Source organism: Balaenoptera borealis (assembly GCF_965194805.1).
Source record: "Balaenoptera borealis genome assembly, chromosome: 15".
Lineage (NCBI taxonomy): Eukaryota > Metazoa > Chordata > Mammalia > Artiodactyla > Balaenopteridae > Balaenoptera > Balaenoptera borealis.
In genome coordinates, this window is record NC_138871.1 from 37,667,550 (window position 1) to 37,690,947 (window position 23,398).

The following is a 23,398-nucleotide window of genomic DNA, read 5'->3' on the forward strand; positions in this document are numbered from 1 at the left end:
AATTATAAAATGATCCCTCTGTGATAGGAAACAAACAGAACGATCACATACTAAACATTATAAGCTAAGCCTGGAAAAGTACATTTCCTAAGAAAGTTCTTTTGTCTTCTCTCACTTAAGAAATTATAAGAACACAAGACAAACTATCAAATCAAGTACATATTTTAATTTTGCCAGCTACTGATATTAACTCCCACATCTTTGTTTTTTTTAAATTAATTTTAATTATTCTAAATTATATGTCAACTAGACCTTACAGACAGGAAAACAGGGTAAGTTTTCCAGTGGTAGAGGAAATCAACTGTCCTATTCATACACTGAGTCCACACATGTCCAAAAGCAAAAATTTGTAAGAGGGAGTAAGTAAACAGGTCCTTTCAAAGAAAAAGTCAGAAATCTTGGCAACAACACTGCTTTCTAAACAATTACACTCGTCAGCACCAACCCAATAACTCATGCACAATATCCTTCACTACAATCTGCTACCTCAGTTACTAAAGTCGACCTTAATAAAAATCTCAGAAAGAACTATTACCAGGAGCTAGAATCATAAAAATCACTTATTTTCATCTTAAGTCTCATATTGCCCTCTCAGGGGAGCCAAACTTGAATACTGTGCCTTTTTGTTACATAAAGGTAAGGATCATAGCAATTCAAAGTCCAACAACCAATTATTACAAATAAAAGGATGGTTCCATATTAAATTAATACAAACAACTAACATAACGCAAATAAGCCAAAGAAAAAATTCAACCTAATAATCAAATAAAAATTTTAAAATATTTTTCATCTCAACTGGCAAGTATTTTTTAAAACAATAATACTCAATGCTTTAATAAATGTAGCAAGACTACAATAAAATAGACTGTAGGTCTCTACTCAATGCTAATTCAGAGAGGCCTTTCCTTTCTCTGCCTACCCTCTCTAGAATATTACCTCTACTCCCTCATTCCCTATATCCTTACCTTTGTTTTCTTCATGTCACTTATCACTACTTGAAATTACATTACATATCTTTTATTGTCCATGCCTCCACTAGATTATAAACTAAAAACTAGATGAGGGTAAGGCTTTATCAGTATGGTTCTCTACTAATATACAGTTGGCACTCAAAATATAGCTGTTGATCCAATAAATTAATGTGAATAGGAGTGCAAACTGGTATACTTTCTGGAAAGCAATTTGAAATGTCTAATAAGAAACTTTAAAAACTTTATATCCTCCGAACACACCATTTCTGAATATTTCTTAGAAATAATTCTGAGATGCAAGGATTTATATATAAGTATATTCATTACAGGGTTTTCATAATAGGAAAAAAGTAAGAGTCAACCTACATGCCCAACTACAGGAGACTTTCCAGAAGTAACACACACTGATACACTTGTACAAACTCCCAACTCTCACACTTCTGTCAACTGTTTTTACTACTATATTTCCTTCAAGTGATGAGTTAGATTCATTATCTTATTTCCTACCATCAAAAAATTAAGAAAAAACATCCCAACTTATGCCACGCCCAATGATAGATGATCAAAGAATCTTATAATGATCATTCACCAACCTTCCTACAATTTCACCTAAGCTTTAACAGTCCAATGCCAAGAACGCTCTGCAAAACTTCCCCTGCTCACTAAACCTTACACCCCACAATGAACACACAAATCCTTTAAATACCTAAATGTCCACACAAAATGAGAATGGGTGCCCAATTCTTTTAATAGCTATGATAGTCCTCTGAAACAAGGCCAAGCCTTCACATCTATCTTGAGTTTAGTAGATAAAAAATCTATAAACATGGACGGAGTTGCTGGTTAAAGACAATCTACATATACCACCCTGGGGCTTTCACTACATGGATCTTCAATAAAACTCATAAAACAGAATAGTACAGCTAATCATTTTCGTAATGGAGAACATTATGTTGTTTATCCCCACTGGCCTTACAGCTACTAAGGAGCACAGACTTCCTGTAATCCAGAAAGTTAAAGAATTTTCTAAAATTTATCTCTGCAATCAGGAAAAATCATTAGAGATAGATGAGCTGTATCTATTACAACAAAAATTGCAAACTACCAACACATTTGATACAAGGGAATTACAGGGATGTAAATTATGGCTCACCTACTTGATGGAATATTTTGCAAAAAATAAGACACATAGAAAGATTTAAAGTATTCATGATCATAAATGAAATAGATATCAAATTAAATATACTGATAACAAATACATATTCATAACCAAAGACAAGGAATATTTAAATAAGAAAAGTTACAGAACTTAAAAAAAAATACCATCTGTAACCTTAATACAATTCTGTTGTTTTTACTGTGTCCAGGATAGCACCTGACATCTAAGAGGTACTTAGTAAATATTTGTTGAATGTATAACAACAATAGTAAACATTTACTGAGTCTTTATCAGAGTGCCTGGCACATAGTAAGTGCTTTACATGCATTCTCAATAATACTCATTAAAATCTTACTTTTATTATGTCTACTTTTAATGAGTGAGGAGACTGGGCTTAAAGCAGTTAAATAACCTGCTGAATGTTACGTGGCTAAGAAGTAATGAAGCTGGGATTTAAAACTCTGGAGTCTGTATTCTTGACCTCACTGCTATTACAGGTAAACTGGAAAAAAAAAAAAAAAACTGTTAAGAACACTGAAGGCAGAATGAATTCAGTATACATAGGGAGGTGGTTTTGTAATGGTGGAATATATTAATGATTGACACTGAGCATGCGGTAATTTCTCACATACCTGTTGAGTAAGTATATGATTAAGAATATTATAGCTCAATATCATGAGATTAGAGATTTTAAACTATAAAAAATTGCTCAATATACATCATTAACGTATAGAAGCTAAGCTGCAAGGAAGTCAGCTAGCCCTGATAAAGGGTGTTGAAAAAAGAAAAACAAAACAGGAAAAATTAAAAGTAGCCATTTCTTCAGTGGGAACCAAGAACTATAAGAAACCGGAATTTCCTATGTAATTCAGAGTGAGAGAGCCACTCCTCACTTACCTCCTAAAAACACATTCCAACCAGCCTGCTATATAAAGCCTGCTATATAACCTCTCATCTCCTATATTTTCCAGCATCTTCTTAGTTCAGCCAAATGGATCCCTCCAAATCGACAATGAACTGCAGACATGGTCCCTACTTACCTTGTCTAGACTCAGTTCTAATGTCACCTCTTCATCCCTAACTTGCTTAGAACTTTCCAACTCCCCAACTGCTCTTTCCCTGCTACACTTGCTACATGTACCAGAAACCCACTTATCTAAAACGTTCTAGATAGGTAGATAGTAGATTTAAAAAACAAGTTCAAACACAGAACAATGAAAGAGTTTTAGATACCTAAACTATTTCAACTTTTTACAAGTAATAGTACAATCGTTCACAGAGATCTTTTCCTTTGGTATGGTATGGATCTGCTGGCCAGAGCTCTGTCAACTTATGTAAACCACACCAATAAGATACCATCTGTGATTTCCAGTTTCGTTTCTTCAAAGTGGACCAAGATCTTAGTCAACTGTGAAACAATGCGCATGCAGAAGATTCATACTTATCTCGCCCTCACCTAATTTAACAATACCTTGTTTCTTTTTGGCTACTCATCTTTATCCAACTTTCTCAAAGCGTTCAACTCAATTTTCATGGAAATAAATTTTTTAAGCCCATTTCATTCATAAAATTTAATTTCATTATGTCATTACAAAACTATAACTAGTATGAACAGGTTTGGGAACAAACACTATTAAGTTTTGGTGAACAAACCACTCCACTTAGTAAGAGAAGAACTTAGGATGATTAAGAGTAGACCCAAGCATTCAAAGAAAACAGAGAACACCAGTTAATCGCTCTAGGAGGGAAGTGTGTTAGTGAACTGTTTCTGAAACTACCTTCATAGCTATTATCCCATTGTACTATAAATGTAACTTTGTGTAAACAGCTCCCCACTAAACCAAAAATTCAAAATTGGTTTGCTATTGCATGCCTGTGTTGTTGATTCCTTTAGCCCTCCAGGCAGCTACACAGACCCTGAGGCAGCCAAAGCCCTCCTCCCAGCTTTAAACAGCCTCCTGTATTTACCCCATTCATTTTCTGTGTATGTCATTACATGGGAAAGGTTGGGAAGCATTGCACTAAGTTGTAAGGTGTTTAAGAGAAGTGATTGTCTTTATTTTTGCATTCCCAATAATTAAAATAGTGGATATTTGATAAATTTGTAGAGTAAAAGTAATGAGTAAAGGAGATCCTTGTCTTCAGCCAGGGAGAGAGATGTGACTGCTGAGGTGAACCTGGGCCAGCACAGCAGCGATGGGAAATGAGTCTTTTAAAATAATCTTATTTCTTTACACATTTATGTTTTCTCTCTTCTACCGGAATGAAGCTCCACTGAGTGTTAGTCCCTTGTCTATCTTGTTCACTTGTATTCCGATGCCTAGATAAATGCTTACCCCACAGTACCCATTTAATAAATATTTGTTAAATGTGTTGCTGTTAGAACTTCAAAGTCAAGTGAGGATATCTGAAGCTCTAAAGGAAGGAGTGGAGCCTACTCAACAGTTCTACTCAAGGAAAGGTGGAGAAATGATGGAAAAGCCACGCTTTAAAGACTTTCAAGTTCCTTTCAAACATGGATGGCAACTGGTGATTGCTCTATAAGATACCAGAGTGGTTAAGGGCCTGGGCTCAGGCAGATCTGGGCCTAAATTCTGGTTCTGCCACTTACTTAATAGTTAAGTAAACCACTCAGTCTCAGAGCTTTCAATTGTGAAACAGAGATAACAGCGAGCTCCTAGAGTCATCTGAGGATCACGTAAGGAAATGCATGTGAAAAGCTGAGAACGTGCTTGGCACATCAGCGCAGAATAAATGTCTGCTGTTATTGCTCTTATTACTGTTGCTGATAAGCACATAAAGTAGGCCCCATTCTGTGCACCAGAGATGAAAATAGGGCTGTACTCCTTGAAGAGCTCCATTATTGTTACTAAAGGATATGAAAGAAACAGGTCTTTGGAGCCTGCCACCTGGTTCATACCAGGGCTCTTCCTTTTAGACGACTTACTAACTCTGAACTTCAGTTTCCTCTTTTTAAAATGAGCATAATAATAGCACCTATCTTCTAGGTCTGTTGTGACTACTAAATGAGGTCACAAAGGATTCAGTACATCTGACATAAGCACCCCAACATTGAAAATAAGCATTAACTACAGAATACAGAGCTGCGCATACACAGGTTTTTATGAAATTTTTAAATGAAAAATCTTTAATGCTTTGCTTCATTAAAAAACAAAAAATTTGGAATAGTGTTTGTTTCATGCTCTTTTGAAATAACAGAAAACTTTCCAATCTCCCAAGGGCTTTAGGACTATATACAATGAAGACACTTGTCTTTCACAAGCCTTTCTATAAAAAGAAATCTTTGTTTAATGGCTTACTTCTGCCTTTTTCCATATTTAGTCTAGTCATAGGTACCCCTCTGGCATTTCTATGTTTCTTCTCAGCTATCTTTTATTTATTTTTCTGAGCATGGAAAAAACATTCCATAAGCATTTTTAGCAATTATTTTGTGCTTCCTTTGACTCAGCAGGAAGTTTAAAAATGAATACGGGTAACAAAAATTAGTTTAGATAGCTTGATAATGTTTCTAGTTAAAAACACAGTGAATCTCTGCAACTTTTCTAAAAATCGAACTATTCTAAAATTTAAAGCTTATTTAAACACATGTCGTAACTTGTTAACTTATTCAATTCTCATGTGTTTACCTACCTATAGCATTTTGTTTCTTACCCTTAATATTTTTGCCTCTCAAAGTCCCATACTTACTGCCCTCCCATTGAAACTTGTAGTAACTTCCGGGACTTTCTGGGTGGTCCAGTGGTAAAGAATCTGCCTTCCAATGCAGGGGACGCGGGTTCGACCCCTGGTCAGGGAACTAAGATCCCACATGCCGTGGGGCAACTAAGCCCTTGCGCCACAACTACTGAGCTTGTGCGCCTCAAGGAGAGAGCCTGTGTGCCACAAACTACAGAGCCCACAAGCCCTGGAGCCCACGTGCCGCAACCTACAGAGCCCACGCGCTCTGGAGCCTGCACATCACAACTAGAGAGAGAAAACCGGCACGCCACAACTAGAGAGAAGCCTGCGCACCGCAACGAAGAGCCCGCATGCCTCAACAAAGATCCTGCAACTAAGACCAAATGCAGCCAAAAAATAATAATAATAATAAAGAAAAAAATTGTAGCGACTTCCAAAATGCTGAAGAGATTTAAAATCATAATAGTCTTATTACAACTGTATACTTTAAACCTGATAAACTAGAGAAGAGATGACAGTAAGAGAACTGACAGAAAACCTAAATGACAAAAAGAAGAAACAGAGTGATTACAGATGGCAAATGATCCTACAAGGTAGGAGGTAACTGAAGAGAAGTGCCAACTGCTCCCTAACCCTTACTATAATTGAGATTTTTTTTTTATAGATACTCTAGGAAGTTCAAAGACTTTTAGATATTTTTTTAACTGTTAAAGTAATATATACAGATGGTAAAAAAAATTCAAATACTACAAACAGGTATATGTTCATCACCCTTTTATAGAAGTGAGCTAAAATCATAAAATTAGTCAACCTTGTGAGACATTTGGCCCATATCCTTATCAGCTAGGGTGGTAGTTTTCAAAGAACATTCCACTTCAGTGTGGATTAGAAAGGACAAAGGGAGATGACCAGAGAGTTGTAAAGGAATTCTAACAGAAGATATGGGAAGTCCAAAAGCCAATCTGCTTATGTGACTAGGACTAGCTCTTCACTAAAATAACCATACATTTCCCCTATAAGTCAACCCTCCTGTTAGTCTAACTGTGGACAAAAGATGCTTCAAAATAACTGTGACAATCCTAAATTTCCTAAAAAATAACACTGAAGCCTCTAACATCAAATCCTATTTATGCTGCATACTAGCTTTAAACTCTAAGGTACTAAATAGCAGTGTGATTAAAGTGATTAAAGCAGTGTACATTGTTAGTTTAATTATATAATTCACACTGTTGGAGCAGCCCTGGAGAAATGAAGGTGGGGCAGGGGGAAAGGCCAGAGGCTATTAAAAAAAAGTTTTACAGCAGATTAAAGAGCAGGTGGAGGAAAACAAAGGTTAAAAGAAAGGCCAGATATAAAACTGATATAAAACTGAGGAGGAGATATGGGGATATATGTATACATATAGCTGATTCACTTTATTATACAGCAGAAACTAACATAACATTGTAAAGCAATTATACTCCAATAAAGATGTTAAAAAAAAAAAAAAAACTGAGGGTGGAGGCTAGGCTGACCTCTTCTTTGGAGAACTCTGAATGAAGGAAAAGGCAATACTTTAGAAAGATACGTATTTGCTTAGCTTGTGTGTTTAAGGAAAGAAGTAAAGTGGGAATCAAGCCCTACAAGGGTTTAAGAGGAAGCACGTTTTAAAGCTGCACAAGGGAACTGTTGGGGATAATGGAAACGTTCTATATCTTGATTATGATGGTAGTTACACGGCTGTATGCGTTTCTGAACTCAGAAAACTTACATTAAAAAGAATAAATTTTACTGTATGTAAATTATACCTTAATCAACCTAACATTAAAAAAAAAGCCATTAACAGCTAAAATGCTGATTAACCTTATAAAGTTTATCACAAGTGAAGAAACAAAAACGAGAATAAGCATCTTTTTTTACCTTGAACTTATTTTTTTTAATTGAAGTATAGTTGATTTACAACGTTGTGTTGGTTTCAGGTATACAGCAAAGTGACTCAATCGTGTATATATATACACACACACACACACACACACACACACACACACACACACACACACACACACACACACACATATATACACGCATGCACTTTTTCAGATTCTTTTCCATTAAAGGTTATTACAAGGTATTGAATATAGTTCCCTGCGATATTACAGCAGGACTTTGTTTTTACCTATTTTACATATAGTAGTGTGTATCTGTTAATCCCAAACTCCTAATTTATCCCTCCCTCCCATCTTTTCCCCTTTGGTAACCATGTTTGTTTTCTATGTCTGTGAATCTATTTCTGTTTCGTAAATAAGTGCCTTTGTATTTTTTTAAATCCCACATATAAGTGATATCATATGATATCTGCCTTTCTCTGACTTACTTCGCTTAGTATGATAATCTCTAGGTCCATTCATGTTGCTGCAAATGGCATTATTTAATTCTTTTTTATGGCTGAGTAATATTCCAGTGCACGCGCGCACATGTGTGTGTGTGTGTGTATAAACACCACATCTTCTGTATCCATTCCTCTGTCGATGGACACTTAGGCTGTTTCCTGTCTTGGCTATTGTGAATAGTGCTGCTATGAACGTTGGGGTGCATGTTATTTTTTCAAATTATAGTTTTCTCTGGATATATGTCCAGGAATGGGACTGCTGGATCATATGGTAACTCTATTTTTAGTTTTTTAAGGAAACTCCATGCTGTTTTCCACAGCAGCTGCACCGAATTACATTCCCACCAACAGTGTAGGAGGGTTCCCTTTCTTTACACCCTCTCCAGCATTTATTATTTGTAGACTTTTTGATGATGGTCATTCTGACCAGAGTGAGGTTATACCTCAATGTAGTTTTGATTTACATTTCTCTAATAATTAGCAATGTTGAGCATCTTTTCATGTACCTGTTGGTTATCTGTATGTCTTCTTTGGAGAAATGTCTCTTTAGGTCTTCTGCTCATTTTTTGATTGGGTTGTTTTTTTGATATAGAGCCATTTGAGCTGTTTGTATATTTTGGAGATTAATCCCTTGTCAGTCACACTGTTTGCAACTATTTTCTCCCATTCTGTAGGTTGTCTTTTTGTTTTGTTGATGGTTTCCTTTGCTGTGCAAAAGCTCTTAAGTTTAACTAGGTCCCATTTGTTTATTTTTGCTTTTAAGAATAGCATCTTTTAACTATTTGGGTTGATGTTTTACACTGTTGAAAAATCTAAGCAAACTGTTTGAGGCATATAATGAAGCATGGTTTTTAAATTCTGTTCCCATCTTCCACCATTAGTGTCTCTCTTAAATGGAAACTGTAGTTTCTGACATTCCTCCCGTGTAACCCAGTGGCTGAGGTTTTCAGCCAGCAACAGGAGCTGCAATGTCAGGCAAAGAGACTCAGCATCTGGCTCTCTCAGGGCCTTTCTTCTGGCTCTAGACATGGAGAAGCAGACACATCTACCATACGTTCCACAACCAGAGAACAAGCTAAATGCTATAAACCTGTTTATTTCTAGACTCCTATTATGTTCAAAGCTTTTTTCTCTTTGATTTTCCTCCCTTCCTCAGAGAAGTCTTGCCTCAAGGTTACCCCAAGAGTCTATCTTAATGCCAGAAAGTCTTTCCTGAGCCCTCATGCCAGTTAGATGCTTCCACAGCATCCACCCTATGGATTGCTTCTCACACTATTTCATAGGTAGCTGTTTCTGGATCCATTTCCTCTAAAACTCAAGGCCAAAATGCTGAAGAAGGACCAAGACTTATTTTTTTGTAGTCCCAGCATGCAGCTAGTTCCTGACAGAGAGGAAGCACCCAATAAACGTTTCTTGAATGATATTCTAAAACAGTACTTCTGTCCACTCTGAAAAAATGTACATTTATACAGTTTTACCTATAAATTCAAAAAATCTATCTAGGGCCTACAATCCCTGCAGAGACTTCCTGGGTTCAGATGCCTAGTGTAAACTTACTCCAGTTTCATCTTGGCTATACAATGGGATAAGCAGAGGGTCAGTTGTCCACATCTGATCTAGAATAAGGAAAAGGAATTAGTAAAATGTCCCCAAGGAATTACAGGGCAGAAAGGATTAGAGGTAGGTATGGGCCACCCATTCTTTTTTTAAAAAAAAATTCTCCCAGTACCAATCTTGCAGGTTCAGGGTTGTCCTGTATTAAATAAAAATAATGGAAATTCCCTCACAGTTGTACCACAGATGAAGATGTGGGATAGGAGAACTTCACAGATGTATTTTTCTCATCTGATTATAAGACACAAAATGCCTACATAAAATATACACTTGGAGAGTATAATAATAAATTGATCTATATTAGGCCTTGCAACACATGAGCCAAGGTCCAAAAAGGTTCTCTGTATGATGGGGGTTGGGGAGAGGGGAATGGTAATGTTCAGAGGAGTGGTACTACTACCTATATCCATGCTATAATTTTCCCAAGGAACTCGATTCTGTGGGATTGGACCATCCCCAACTCTAGACACAGGGGGAGTGGTTAGAGACCCTGGTCTAACACTATTACCTAGAGTCTCTCAGAGTCAACCATGGGATTGATGTTAAAGTGGCCACATATTTATTATTACTATTTCTAAAGTAAAATAATAAATAAGTAACCAGAACAGAAGTAAGACTCATAGGCCTGTGGTCAGCCCCCTTAGTCACATCCCCTTCCTGAAATAAGTTTTCTGTATATAAAGGCATGTGAAGGAACGTAGTCCTGGAGAAAATTAAAGACTGTTCAATTCATCATGGAATCAAAAGGTAGGGAATGAGTTTTAGCAATATTTGCTAAATTAGTATTAGTATTTTTGATTAGATTAGTAATTCTATATATTACCATTTTAAAATTTTACTTAGGGGCTTCCCTGGTGGCGCAGTGGTTAGGAATCCGCCTGCCAATGCAGGGTACACGGGTTCGTGCCCTGGTCCGGGAAGATCCCACATGCCACACAGCGGCTAGGCCCGTGAGCCACAACTACTGAGCCTGCGTGTCCGGAGCCTGCGCTCCGCAACGGGAGAGGCCGCGACAGTGAAAGGCCCGTGCACCGCGATGAAGAGTGGCCCCCGCTCGCCGCAACTGGAGAAAGCCCTCGCACAGAAACGAGGACCCAACGCAGCCAAAAATAAATAAATACATTTATTTAAAACAAAAAAAAATTTTACTTCAAGGAAAAGATGAGGCTCTCTGGTATCCACCCATGTCCCCAGGACCATTTCCTTAAATGCTACTACCTATTTCCTTTTTGTGGAATACTTTTACATTCAGGATCTAATGTTATCTTTTTTTTTTAAATTTTTTTTAAATTTAATTTTATTTTTTATACAGCAGGTCCTTATTAGTTATCCATTTTATACATATTAGGGTATATATGTCAATCCCAATCTCCCAATTCATCCCACCACCACCATCACCCCCCACCCTGCTTCCCCCACGGGTGTCCATACATTTATTCTCTACATCTGTGTCTCTATTTCTGCCTTGCAAACCAGTTCATCTGTACCATTTTTCTAGATTCCACATTGTTTTTCTCTTTCTGACTTACTTCACTGTGTATGACAGTCTCTAGGTCCATCCATATCTCTACAAATGACCCAATTTCATTCCTTTTATGGCTGAGTAATATTCCATTGTATATATGTACCACATCTTCTTTACAGGATCTAATACTATCTCTACACACACGCAAAACAAGTCTCTAATGGCTTTGCCATTAGCTGCTGACTACAGTTGGGAAATCTTCACCATGCTCAAAGCAAACCATCCTGTGTCATATCACAGTAGATCCTTGGCCAAATTGTCTCCAGTAAGTCTTTCAAAAAAGATGTGCAAACATTAGCTGCACAATATATTATGATTCACCTTCCAAAAGACAAATTTTAAAAATCTGTATTTTCACTCTGTACACGTACACTGTAACTTTCTCAGAATGCTTTATTATTATATTTAAACACGTTTTAATGTTTTTGCACTGATAAGACTAAGAGTAAGAAAAGCTCTCAGTTATTTTGTGGAGCAAAACAAAAAAAATCTGTTGAAGCTAAATACCACATTGATGATATTTTTCATGCCAATTCTCTGTCTCAATCAAACAAACAAAAAGAGTTGACCCTATATAACTCCTCCCCATTCACAAATACACCCTCACCCTTTTGAGGACTTTAAAACAAGAACAATGACAATCATAAATCAACCAGGGACTTTGTGTTCCTATCTAAATGAAAAAGCCTTCTTTAGAGAATATTTTTCATATAAATGATAATGTACTTTATTGTCACCAGAGGTCATGGCCAGCCAGGTGATAACAGGTTTTAAGTTAGGGCTCAAAAGAACCCATCAGTCCCAGTACCTTCTTGAGTAGGCTCTGTATCTTCCCATCTCTTTTATCTATTTCCCATCCCTCTCCATCCTCAACACTTAAGCTCAAACATTAAGCTTGGTGAGGAACAAGACACTCTTACGGCCTCTCTAGAAAGCAACTAAATGGTCCAATGAAGCTGTACATGCTGACTGGTCCCTCCTTGCTAGTCGAAAACATTAACCTTAATACATTTTTTTAAAAACTTTCCTTAAGTAACTAAATATCAAGATAACTAAATGAATGTAATAATCAAGATTAACACTCACAAAATGGGGGCAGAGCATTATCTATGGCATAACTCCATAAATTGCGTTCTTCTTCTAAGCATAATTCAATAAAATATGGGCTCAATAGGCTTTTCAAAAAAAAAACATGTATGTCAGAGAACAGACTGGTGGTTGCCAAAGGGGAGGAGGAAGTGAAATGAGTGACAGGGATCCAGAAGCACAAACTTTCAGTTATAAAATAAGTAAGTCATGGGGATGTAAAGTAAAACATGGAGAGTACAGTCAATAACATTGTATTAACTCTGTATGGTGACAGATGGTAACTAGACTTACAGTGGTGATCATTTAGCAATGCATACAGATGTTAAATTAAATCACTATGTTATACATCTGAAAGTAATAAAATGTTGCATGTTAATTATACCTCAATAAAAAATATATATATATGTGCTCACTGACAGAGCTAAAATGAAGTATTCAACACAGTAGGCAAGAATGAGTAAGTAAAACTTGACAACATAAAATTTCAATGTCTCTCTATAAGTATATCCTCCAATCTAGTATTTACGAAAAAATAGTTTTACCTAAAATGTAATCATCTGAATTGAAAAAGGCATTTGAGGTCAGTTTTCTGGGGACCAAAGAAGTAAACTACTGAAGATCTTCTAAAAATAAATACACTAAAATGGGGTCAACAAGCTTTTTCCATAAAGGTCCAGAAAGGAAGTATTTTGGGTTTTGTAAGCCGTATGGTCTTCATCACAACTATTCAACTCTGTCATTGTAGTATCACAGCATTGTAACAGCTATAGACAATATGTAAATGAGTAAGTGTGGTTGTGTTCTGATAAAACTTTATTTACAAAACAATGTGGCCAACTCCTACACAAAAATATAGATCCTCTGTTATAACAACGTTTATATGCAAGGATGACATGAGAAATGTCACTCTAAATGGCTATTCTCCGACAATAATTTCTTTTTAGTTAAGAGGGTACAGTATCACCTGCATTTAGAAAATAAAAACCTGGGCTTCCCTGGTGGCGCAGTGGTTGAGAATCTGCCTGCCAATGCAGGGGACACGGGTTCGAGCCCTGGTCTGGAAAGATCCCACATGCCGCGGAGCAACTGGGCCTGTGAGCCACAACTACTGAGCCTGCGCGTCTGGAGCCTGTGCTCCACAACAAGAGAGGCCCGCGCACCGCGATGAAGAGTGGCCCCCCGCTTGCTGCAACTAGAGAAAGCCCTCGCACAGAAACAAAGACCCAACACAGCCAAAAAAAGAAAAAATCAATCAATAAATAAAAAATTTAAAAGGGGTATATTTACAAAAAAATAAAAAATAAAATAAAAAATAAAAACCTATGTCCAGGGCTTCCCTGGTGGCGCAGTGGTTGAGAATCTGCCTGCCAATGCAGGAGACACGGGTTCGAGCCCTGGTCTGGGAGGATCCCACATGCCGCGGAGCAACTAGGCCCGTGAGCCACAATTACTGAGCCTGCGCGTCTGGAGCCTGTGCTCCGCAACAAGAGAGGCCGCGATAGTGAGAGGCCCGTGCACCGCGATGAAGAGTGGCCCCCACTTGCCGCAACTGGAAAAAGCCCTCGCACAGAAACGAAGACCCAACACAGCAATCAATCAATCAATAAATGAATAAATAAATAAATAAGCTTTAAAAAAAAAAAAAAAAACCTATGTCCAGGCTTCCCTGGTGGCGCAGTGGTTAAGAATCCGCCTGCCAATGCAGGAGACACGGGTTCGAGCCCTGGTCTGGGAAGATCCCACATGCCGCAGAGCAACTAAGCCCATGTGCCACAACTACTGAGCCTGCGCTCTAGAGCCCTTGAGCCACAACTACTGAGCCGCATGCCACAACTACTGAAGCCTGCGCACCTAGAGCCCATGCTCCGCAACAAGAGAAGCCACCGCAATGACAAACCCACGCACTGCAACGAAGAGTAGCCCCCAGTTGCCACAACTAGAGAAAGCCAGCACGCAGCAATGAAGACCCAACGCAGCCAAAATTAAATAAATAAATTTTTAAAAATGCTTAAAAAAACGAACAAAACCTATGTTCATTAAATAATGTTATGTTTTGAAAGGAAAACTGACCTCTATATAACCTCTATGACCAGAGAGTAAAAAGCCTGGGGGTCAGGGGGAGAGGGAGGGAGCCGGAGGAGTGTAGGCGAAGCAAGGTGAATGAATGTTAACCTATAATTTGTATGCTCAGAACTACTTGCCAAAGCTAATAGTTAACATACAGAGTATATACGACACATTTGTGCCCTCAAGAAGCTCATAACATAGTTAAAAGAGCAAACTTATTTTTTCCCTCTGCATTTCAAAACCCTCAACATTAAGGGCACATCGGATTATAAGAACATTTTTTAAAAGATACTCACAACCTAGGCTTTAAAATAAAGACATAGGGCTTCCCTGGTGGCGCAGTGGTTGCGATGAAGAGTGGCCCCCACTTGCCGCAACTAGAGAAAGCCCTCGCAAAGAAACGAAGACCCAACACAGCCATAAATAAAAATAATAATAATAATAATAAAATAAAATAAAGACATATTTTTAATGGAGACTTACATTTTTATAAACAGAAAGAGAAAAGACTTCATAAAATCATATTACATCCAGAATTCTATATTCTATTTCTTTCTTTTTTTTTTTTCTATATCAATTCAGCATTCCTATCAGTAACTACAGCTCACTGCAGGGGCATAGCCTCCTGAAAGGACTTGTCAAGACCTTGTTTGGAATGGTGGCGCTGAAATGGAAAAATCCCTAGGTGGTTCTGATCCCTCTACTTGCTTCCTCCCCCCCACTCCAATCCCCACGCCAAGAAACCCTACTATGTATCATAATCTGCTCTCAAAATACACAAAGGCAGATTTCTCCATTGGCAAAGCAGAATCCTGAATCATAAAATATACTGAAAGTAATAAATTTTTGTGCCTTCCTTCAAGGTAGGCTCTATCATCAAAAGGTTAAGTTTGTGTAATGAGAAAAAAATTCCCAAGTCTGCAAGAATTAAGAAGAAAACCACACCTTTATCCCCAGGTCTGTCATTAATCAGAAAAGTAAAGTCATTTCAACTAGGAATAAATTCCTAGCAAAAATATTAAGTATTTAAAGTGGGAAAATACATAATGCATAAATTTATTATAATTTTAGGCCTACTCCCAAACATTCTTTTTTTAATCTGACTGAATTTACAACTAGTTCCTTTTTAAAATTATATACCTATCCAGAAGATTGCTCTAAATTAATTTTTCAGGAGAAAATCTGATTAATTCTACCACTTAAAAGCAGAAAAATAAATCACAGTACATCACTAGAGTGAAGGAAATCAAAGACTAAAATAGAAGACCCTAAAGAAAAAAAAAATATATATATATATGCACACTGTAATTGGCAATCACTACAGACAAGAGGAATTTTAAGTTCAACATCAAAAATGAGAGACTCCTCAAGGTGAATGCTTAGGTGGGATTTATTTTTTCTTTGTTGTTTTCTTTTTTTACCATGAGCATGTAATTTATAATTTTTAAAAGTTTTATAACTGAAAGACAATTTTCACATATAGGAAAAAAAGTACTCTTCACCAGGAACTACATTTAAGATTTTCTCATTAGAAGAAATACGAGGGACTCCATTAGCTTAAGCCACCAGATATGGTATACAAATGAATGCATGCAGTTATGTCCCAATAGAACTTTACAAACACAAGCAGTGGTGCAGCCCTCAGACAGTAGTTTGCCAAACTCCTGCTTAAAACAGCCCTGTTTTTAAACCAGTATTAGATTATTTAAGATTACAGATACATAAGAGATAAACTATCTACATACAATTATTCCACTCCATCAAGCCTTTTCTACCTTCAGTGAAAAATGCCACAAGCAGTAGTGGTCAAAACTGCTGACAGGAAAGGAAAGAAAGGTCACTGTGTTAACCAAACCTGTCCCTGAAACAATCACTTAACTTAGATCAATCATTCAACTCAGGATACGTGGTCTCCTGGCCTCAAAGACTAGTAAGAAGACAACACATGCATACAAACAACTGCTACTAATTAGGCTGGCTTACTACCACAGCATGATAGAAATAACCACGAACATCTGCAAAATGTTTCATGGTTTAACATGTTTCCATATGTTTCTTAAGAGAGTCTCATAACCCTGTGAAGTACAGAAAGCACTTGGTATCATTCTCATTTTACACAAAGCTCAAAAGCAGTAGAGCTAGGATTTGAACCTCCGATACTACCACATTACACCTCTTCAGTGCAGCTTTCTGCTAGGAGCTGACAACAGAGGTGGAGGCATTTAGACTGAGCCTCAAAGAATGAGCAGGATTTTGATAGGTGAAGAGCCTGTAGCATTCCAAGGAAACATACACAGAAGTCTAGAAGCAGGGAAATACTATGCATGTGAAGGGAATGCTGGGTTGGTTCAAGAAAGGCAGGCAAGGGAAATACAGCTAGAAAGATGGGTTGAAAGCATAGGGAGAGCTTTAAGTAGCTGACAATGACTGTACATGACCCTATAGGCAATGAGAAATCAGATGGTTTGGAGATAGAAGGAAGAAAACATAATGAAGCTCTTACCATGTGTTTGAACAAAAGAACTGCCTCATATTCAAGGATGTTAAGTTATGAGGTAGTGTCATAGGGAGATTAGACTTTCATAAGTGCTCTGCAGGACTGGATAGATGGGTCCAAAAGAAAGGAAAGTAGTAGCAGGCTATCTCTGTAGTTTCAATGTCTGAATTGATGGTTCCTACAGGTACCCTATAGTATCCCACCCCCAAAAGTTAAACCAGTGTCTGAAATTACCTTAAATTTTCCTACATTTTATCCAGAACTTACCGAATCTTCTGGAGGTCTCTGGATTTTTCCCCAATCCACAGAAGGTCCCTTTTCTTGCAAAAATCTATGAAATAGCTTCCGAAATCCATCAAGGTCTTTTTTAGTGTGCTATGAGAATAGAAGTTGTTGTTATAACTAGCAGAATGCTTAATATTTAATAAAAACAGACATATATTGTACATTTAAAATACCTTTCAGTGAAATTCTTATACCTTTAAAACATGGACTACAGGAGAGACTTTTTTTACACCCCAATTTAAAACTAAAGAGGAAAAAAAGCTAATAGGAACCACACTTAAAGGAATACAAGTAATCTCCCCATCTCCCACCCGTATCATGTAATCTGAACACCATTTGGCCTGTGGGAATTCCATCTGGTTCCCTACATTTACTCACCAATGTATTTCTCTACTTCTTTTAAGTGACAATTAATCTTCACCAAAAGAACAAGAAGGAGCAAAAAACAGCTAACCTCAAAACATTAAGTATAAATTGAAATTTGAAAATGAAAAGGATAATCTATTGATTTATAAGTAGAAAAGTAAACACCTGCCTATTCTGGGAAACCTCTATCATAGCTGTCAGAGTAGCACAGTTCTGTTAGAACTGGCTCTTTGGAAAAGGCATGCAGGATATAAGGTTGATCAATTAACTTCTCACAATTTTAACTGAACAATGGTATCCATTTTTCCATCCAATGATACCAAAACACAGATCACATAAAATGTAATTTTGTTCTGACTCTTTCAAACTTTAGAAACTTACCAGAATTTAAAAAATAAAAAAGACAATGGTTTTATAATGGGCAAATATTGAAAATCCTTAATTATTGAGCAATCCTAATTTTTTGAATATATCACTACATCTTGTGCTTATTTCAGGCTAGATGATCAGTAGCAGCAATAGCAACTCAGTATGTAGATGGATGAAAGCAAAAACAGTATAGGGTCCTTACTTCAAACTCATGTGGTGGTGCTGTGGTGAGTATCTTTTCTAGTTCCTTCTTCACAGATAATTCTAGTTCTTGTCGAATGACTTCTTGGAACTGAGAAGCGCCATCTTGAGACATTGCTTTGCTGAGATCTTAAAACAAAAATATAAAAACCACAGACTGAGAACTCAGACAACCATTCAAAACAGCTGGTAAACCACAACCAATTTATTTCTGGTGTGCCAGCAAATGAAAAGGGCTCAATCTTCTGGTCCCATCAACCTCCAGAAGGATTTTAGCATTGTCAACTAGTTATGACTCAATAATCATATGCACTCAAATTTGACTGTTTGGTACATCTATATGCTTTACAGGTGTATCTAAAATACTAAACACTTTTGGAGAGATGAAGCAGGTGGAAGTAAAAGGATTAATCTTCATTTGAGCATATAGTTCCATCTCCGCTGATGTTTCCGTCCTAGCTGTAAAAGCTGGAAAAAAATGAGAACACCTGGAATAACATTAATAAGGGCATATTTTATAGAACCTGTCCTTATGGAACTGCTGCCTCATAAGAGAACTGAAGGGTTTGGTAATTGAAGCCAAACTAACTCCTTCCTCCTCCAGGACAGATGAAAAATTTAAGGAATCCTTTCCATTTTAGAAGGGGAGCCACTCTAGTTCATATTCCTCCCTAAAGAAGAACCCCTTGAGAGATACTGGCTATTCCAAAGTGCCTCTACTTTCCTGGCATCAAAATTTTCATTTTAAAAGGAAAAGGGCACAGGGCTGCCTCCCTGTTTCTGGTTCCTAATTTCAGCCAAACTTTTCAATGCTCATGTGTGTTGGACAAGCCTATCAGGACTTCTGGCATAGCTGGGCACCTCTGTGACAGATGGATCTCACTAAAGGTGACAGAAATGCCCGTTAGATGAAAACAAACAAAGAAAAACGCAGAAAAAGAAAACATCCCAGGCCCAAGTACCTTAGGAGAAAAATGCCAACAAGGTTGTTTCATATACTTCATTATCTAGACAGAAATTATCCTGTCTACTCCTTATAAAATAAGGAACAATCGGATTATTGTTCACCCCCCCTTATCCTCAATACCTAACTCAATCTTATTTTATAAATGTATTTTTGAAGCTTATGTTCAAACATTTCTTTTGATAGCTAGTTAGTTCTACAAATGTTGGTTAATTTAGCAAAACCATATTTCAATATAGCTAAAAACACTCCCACATACCATAAATTCCTTCATTTATTATCTGGGCAGAAGGAAGCATATAGACAGAATTAAAGGCAACATAATCAATATTTTAAAGATAGTTTTGAGAGCAGAAATTAGTAAATTACTATTAAAAATTAGTAAATATGTAATTCCTGAGGTAATTTAATGTAGACAGCCTTTCCCAAACACCGAAAAATGTTAACAAATTAGATATTTATCATAGCTCTTCAAAACAAAAAAGTACATACACAATTTCCAACACATTAAAATAAAAAAAAATACAAGGGAATTTGGTGAAAGCACACAATCCAATCCTAAAATAGTGTTTTCTAACTGTGCTTTTCTTAAAGGCTTAAGTTTATGGACTCCAGTAAAACTACCAAAATGACCCACACTGTAGTTCATAAATAACTTCTTTGTGAGCTAAGAAACATCATAAGAAACACACACCTGTATGTTCCATAAACATAAAGATATGTTTCAACTAGTAAGTAGCAATTTGATTATAATATGTAAAAAATGATGATAATGGATGAACACGTTAGCATAACTTTTTTTTTTTTTTGCACATAAAGGGTTTACTTTAAATGTTTTAAGGATAGGAGTTACATAATTATAAAAATTACAGAATTAACAGACATATTGTTTATACTTATAAATGCAGAGAACAGGTAACTGTCTACACATTTTATGAAATAAAATTAAAATTAAAAATGAATTCAAGCTTGAAAGTTGAGGTCATTTACCTAATTTTAAAATGCAAACACGAAGACCTCTGAACTATATACATTCATTCAAACTGCACTAATGATGGAAAACACAAAAAGCACAGCATTCCCAAGGAACCACAGACATTTCGACCATAATTATTTTCTGTTATAATAATTGTTCCTATTTTGTCTTTGGAGAGCTTTTATTTTTTTTTTTAAGACAATCACCTTAAGAATGTTTTTAGGCAGTACAATCTGTGACAATCAAAAAACAGTCTTCTAATGGGTCCACAGCATTCAGAGGTTCAAGCCCAATGCACTTCGGGGTTTGGCACTACTATCATTACTATGACAGGGAATTAAAAACTCCTACAGAACATTTTAAACTAGAGTTAATGTGACATCAACCATACATGTCATCCTTTGACTGACTTAGTTGTAATTTAAAGTTTGTCACACGTTAAGTCCCCCACCAACTCCCATATTAATGTTTAAGAATTGATTTGGAAGAAAAATCTACTAAATATAAAACCTCTAAAGAACACATATATCATTTGATTCTGTGTCACAGACTGATTAAAATAGATCAAAAGTAACTATACAACAATTTTAAAAGTAAGTTTTTTGTTAGACTCAAAAACATCTACAAGACTTGCTGTTTTGTTGTTGAAGTCAGATCCTGAAGGCCAGCATGCACAGTCACATTCCTACAAATAGTGATGGAAACATTTAACTTACTTTATATTCTGGGCAAATAACAAATGTGAGATAAAATTAAATGTAACTACAAAGTTTAAAAATAACTGCAGTAGCTGTTTGAGACATGAGAACAGCCCAGGGGAAAAAAAAAAACAACAACAAAACACCAAATTTTAGAGACTCCCTCTGCAGAACAACAACCTATCAATGTATGTGATTTAAGGTCAAAACACACAGAACCCATATTACTATCCTCCCTTCCAAGCCTAGCAAAGAAAGGTTAGTTGAAAGACTCACATTTAATACTACATGGTATCTTTGCCAGCTGCAGCAGGTCCAATCTTCAGACACAGATTCAAAAAAACTCAGACACAGATTCAAAAAACCCAGACACAGATTAAAACTCGAGTTGTGACAGGGACTTCCTTGGTGGTGCAGTGGTTAAGAATCCGCCTGCCAATGCAGGGGACTCGGGTTCCAGCCCTGGTCCGGGGAGATCCCACATGCCGCGGAGCAACTAAGCCCATGTGCCACAACTACTGAGCCTGTGCTCTAGAGCCCGCGAGCCACAACTACTGAGCCCTCACGCCTAGAGCCCGTGCTGCGCAACAAGAGAAGCCACCGCAATGAGAAGCCCGCTCACCTCAACAAAGAGTAGCTCCCTCTCGCAGCAACTAGAGAAAACCCGCGCAGCAACGAAGACCCAACGCAGCCAAAAATAAATAAATAAATTAAAAAAAAAAACAAAACTCGAGTTGTGACAAATATCCCTAACTTTGATTGGTTTGATGTAGCACCAAATGCAAATGAAGAACAATTTGTATTCCTTCTACCCCTCTACAAATCTGAACAGCTTTTACAACAAAGAACGTTATAAGCCTATTACCTCTTCCACCTCATTCCACTGCTGTTTCCTTCCCCTTCCCCTGGGCAAAGTGCTACTATGAAGTTCTGATTTTAAGTGATTAAAGAATAAGTAAGGGCTTTTAAGGAATAAAGAATTTTCAATCTTCAGCACCTGGCACAGACTAGGAAGCATGGAGCTAGAAACCATTTCCCTTTGCAGTGACCTCTTTTATCCATCCTGAATTTTTTAAGAAAGGTCTGGAATTTCTGGTAGGAAAAGAAGTATAGAACTCAGAAGCTTTCTTGGACTTAACATTCTCAGGTTACACTTCTGGCAATGGCAGCTGTGTTTCTAGTGGAAGGTCAATTAAAGAATCCACTGAATAATGCAAGCTTTCTAACCTCCTAAGATGTTTTGTACCACCTCACTTCCTAGCAATAGAGAATTGATCCCCCTCCACTTTAGACAGAGAGAGCGTTTTAGGAATCAAACATTTCATTACCTCAGTCATAAATCAAAACATTTTTAGACACGAGACAGAGCATTTAATCTACCCTCAACATTTTACAGATGAGGAAACTGAGGGTGAAAAGTTAAATGATCTACCCAAGGTCACAGAGCAGGCTAATGCTGGAAGCAAAGCCAATTTATTCTGAGCCCAATTCCACCACAGTGAGGTAGAAACATCCTGCTCATTTTTTCCCTCCTAGTCTGGCTCTCTTTAATCTTTGGCACAAAATCCCCAAATAACACTCTCCTCTGAAAGCATGTCTATCAGAATGTCTTCTTATGCCCAGTGAACAGACAGGAAACTCCCTACCACATGAAACTGGGTTTACTATAATTGTCTTAGTCGACTTAATGACAATTTAGTAAATTGGGGATAGAACAAGCAGTAGCTTTTTTAAAGCTTATTCCGTACCTCAATTTCCTAATTCTTTCCTGTTTACGAGAACTAAGATTTCAACATCATCAACTTTCCCCTCTCCAACTGGAGCCAAAAAAGGGGGGAGGGGAAGAGAAGAGGAGGCGGAAAGGAACAGAATTGAGAAGTAGGAGACATTCAATCTAGCAAGTGATTGTTTTCGTTTCTTAATTCAGGTATTTCATTTTATCCATTTCAGCAACTAAGAAGTATACATAATACCCTTCCCTGACATCCTGATACTGGCAAACAAAACAACTTCACATTCCAAGGCAGAAAGCTAGCTTCACAAGGAGCAGGCCAGAGATAACACCTACAGCAACTAAGAAGGTGAGGAGCCCTCTCTCCCAGGCCACCTCCCACCACTCGTTAGATCTGATTATTCCCAACCTTCCTTGGAAACCCACAATGAAAGGTACCCAAAGTCACAGAATTGGCACGCTCACTTAATCTTAAACCAGGAAATGACTTATGAGCCAAATAAGTATGAAACTCTAAGAACGTAGTGGCAACTGGAAATAACCATGAATAAAGCCGAGGACATATGCTGACTAGACTTATGACTTATTAAAGCTAACCAGCCTCTCCCGGACTCTTACTGCAGTCCTTTAAACTCAGTTGTTTGCGAATATTCCTCTAGAAAAGCTCTTATTCTTTGGATTCAGCTACCCAGTATTATCCTACATCTTCTCCTACCTCTCTAACCATGCCTCAGTTTCCATAACTGGCTCCTTCTTTCTTCTCTTACTCCCTGGGTTTCCTAAGATTCTGTCCTCAGACCATTTTCCCCCTCAATTAT

At 37.2% G+C, this 23,398-nt stretch overlaps 1 protein-coding gene across 7 annotated transcripts in view; it reads right to left on the reverse strand.

Annotated features, from left to right (window-relative positions):
• UGP2 (UDP-glucose pyrophosphorylase 2) overlaps positions 1–23,398 on the reverse strand; it is a 56,914-nt gene that overhangs the window by 22,321 nt on the left and 11,195 nt on the right. For 4 of the 7 annotated variants that reach the window (XM_082358186.1, XM_082358184.1, XM_082358188.1 and 1 more), the window contains exons 2-3: positions 18,212–18,339; positions 17,257–17,364 (exon numbers count right to left, since the gene is read on the reverse strand). In XM_082358186.1, coding sequence (XP_082214312.1) covers positions 17,257–17,364; positions 18,212–18,325 — 222 coding nt within the window. In that variant the 5' untranslated portion in view covers positions 18,326–18,339. Of the gene's footprint in view, positions 1–17,256; positions 17,365–18,211; positions 18,340–19,433; positions 19,456–20,784; positions 20,836–23,398 lie in introns of all 7 variants that reach the window. The other 3 variants (XM_082358187.1, XM_082358189.1, XM_082358183.1) reach the window with 2 other exon arrangements.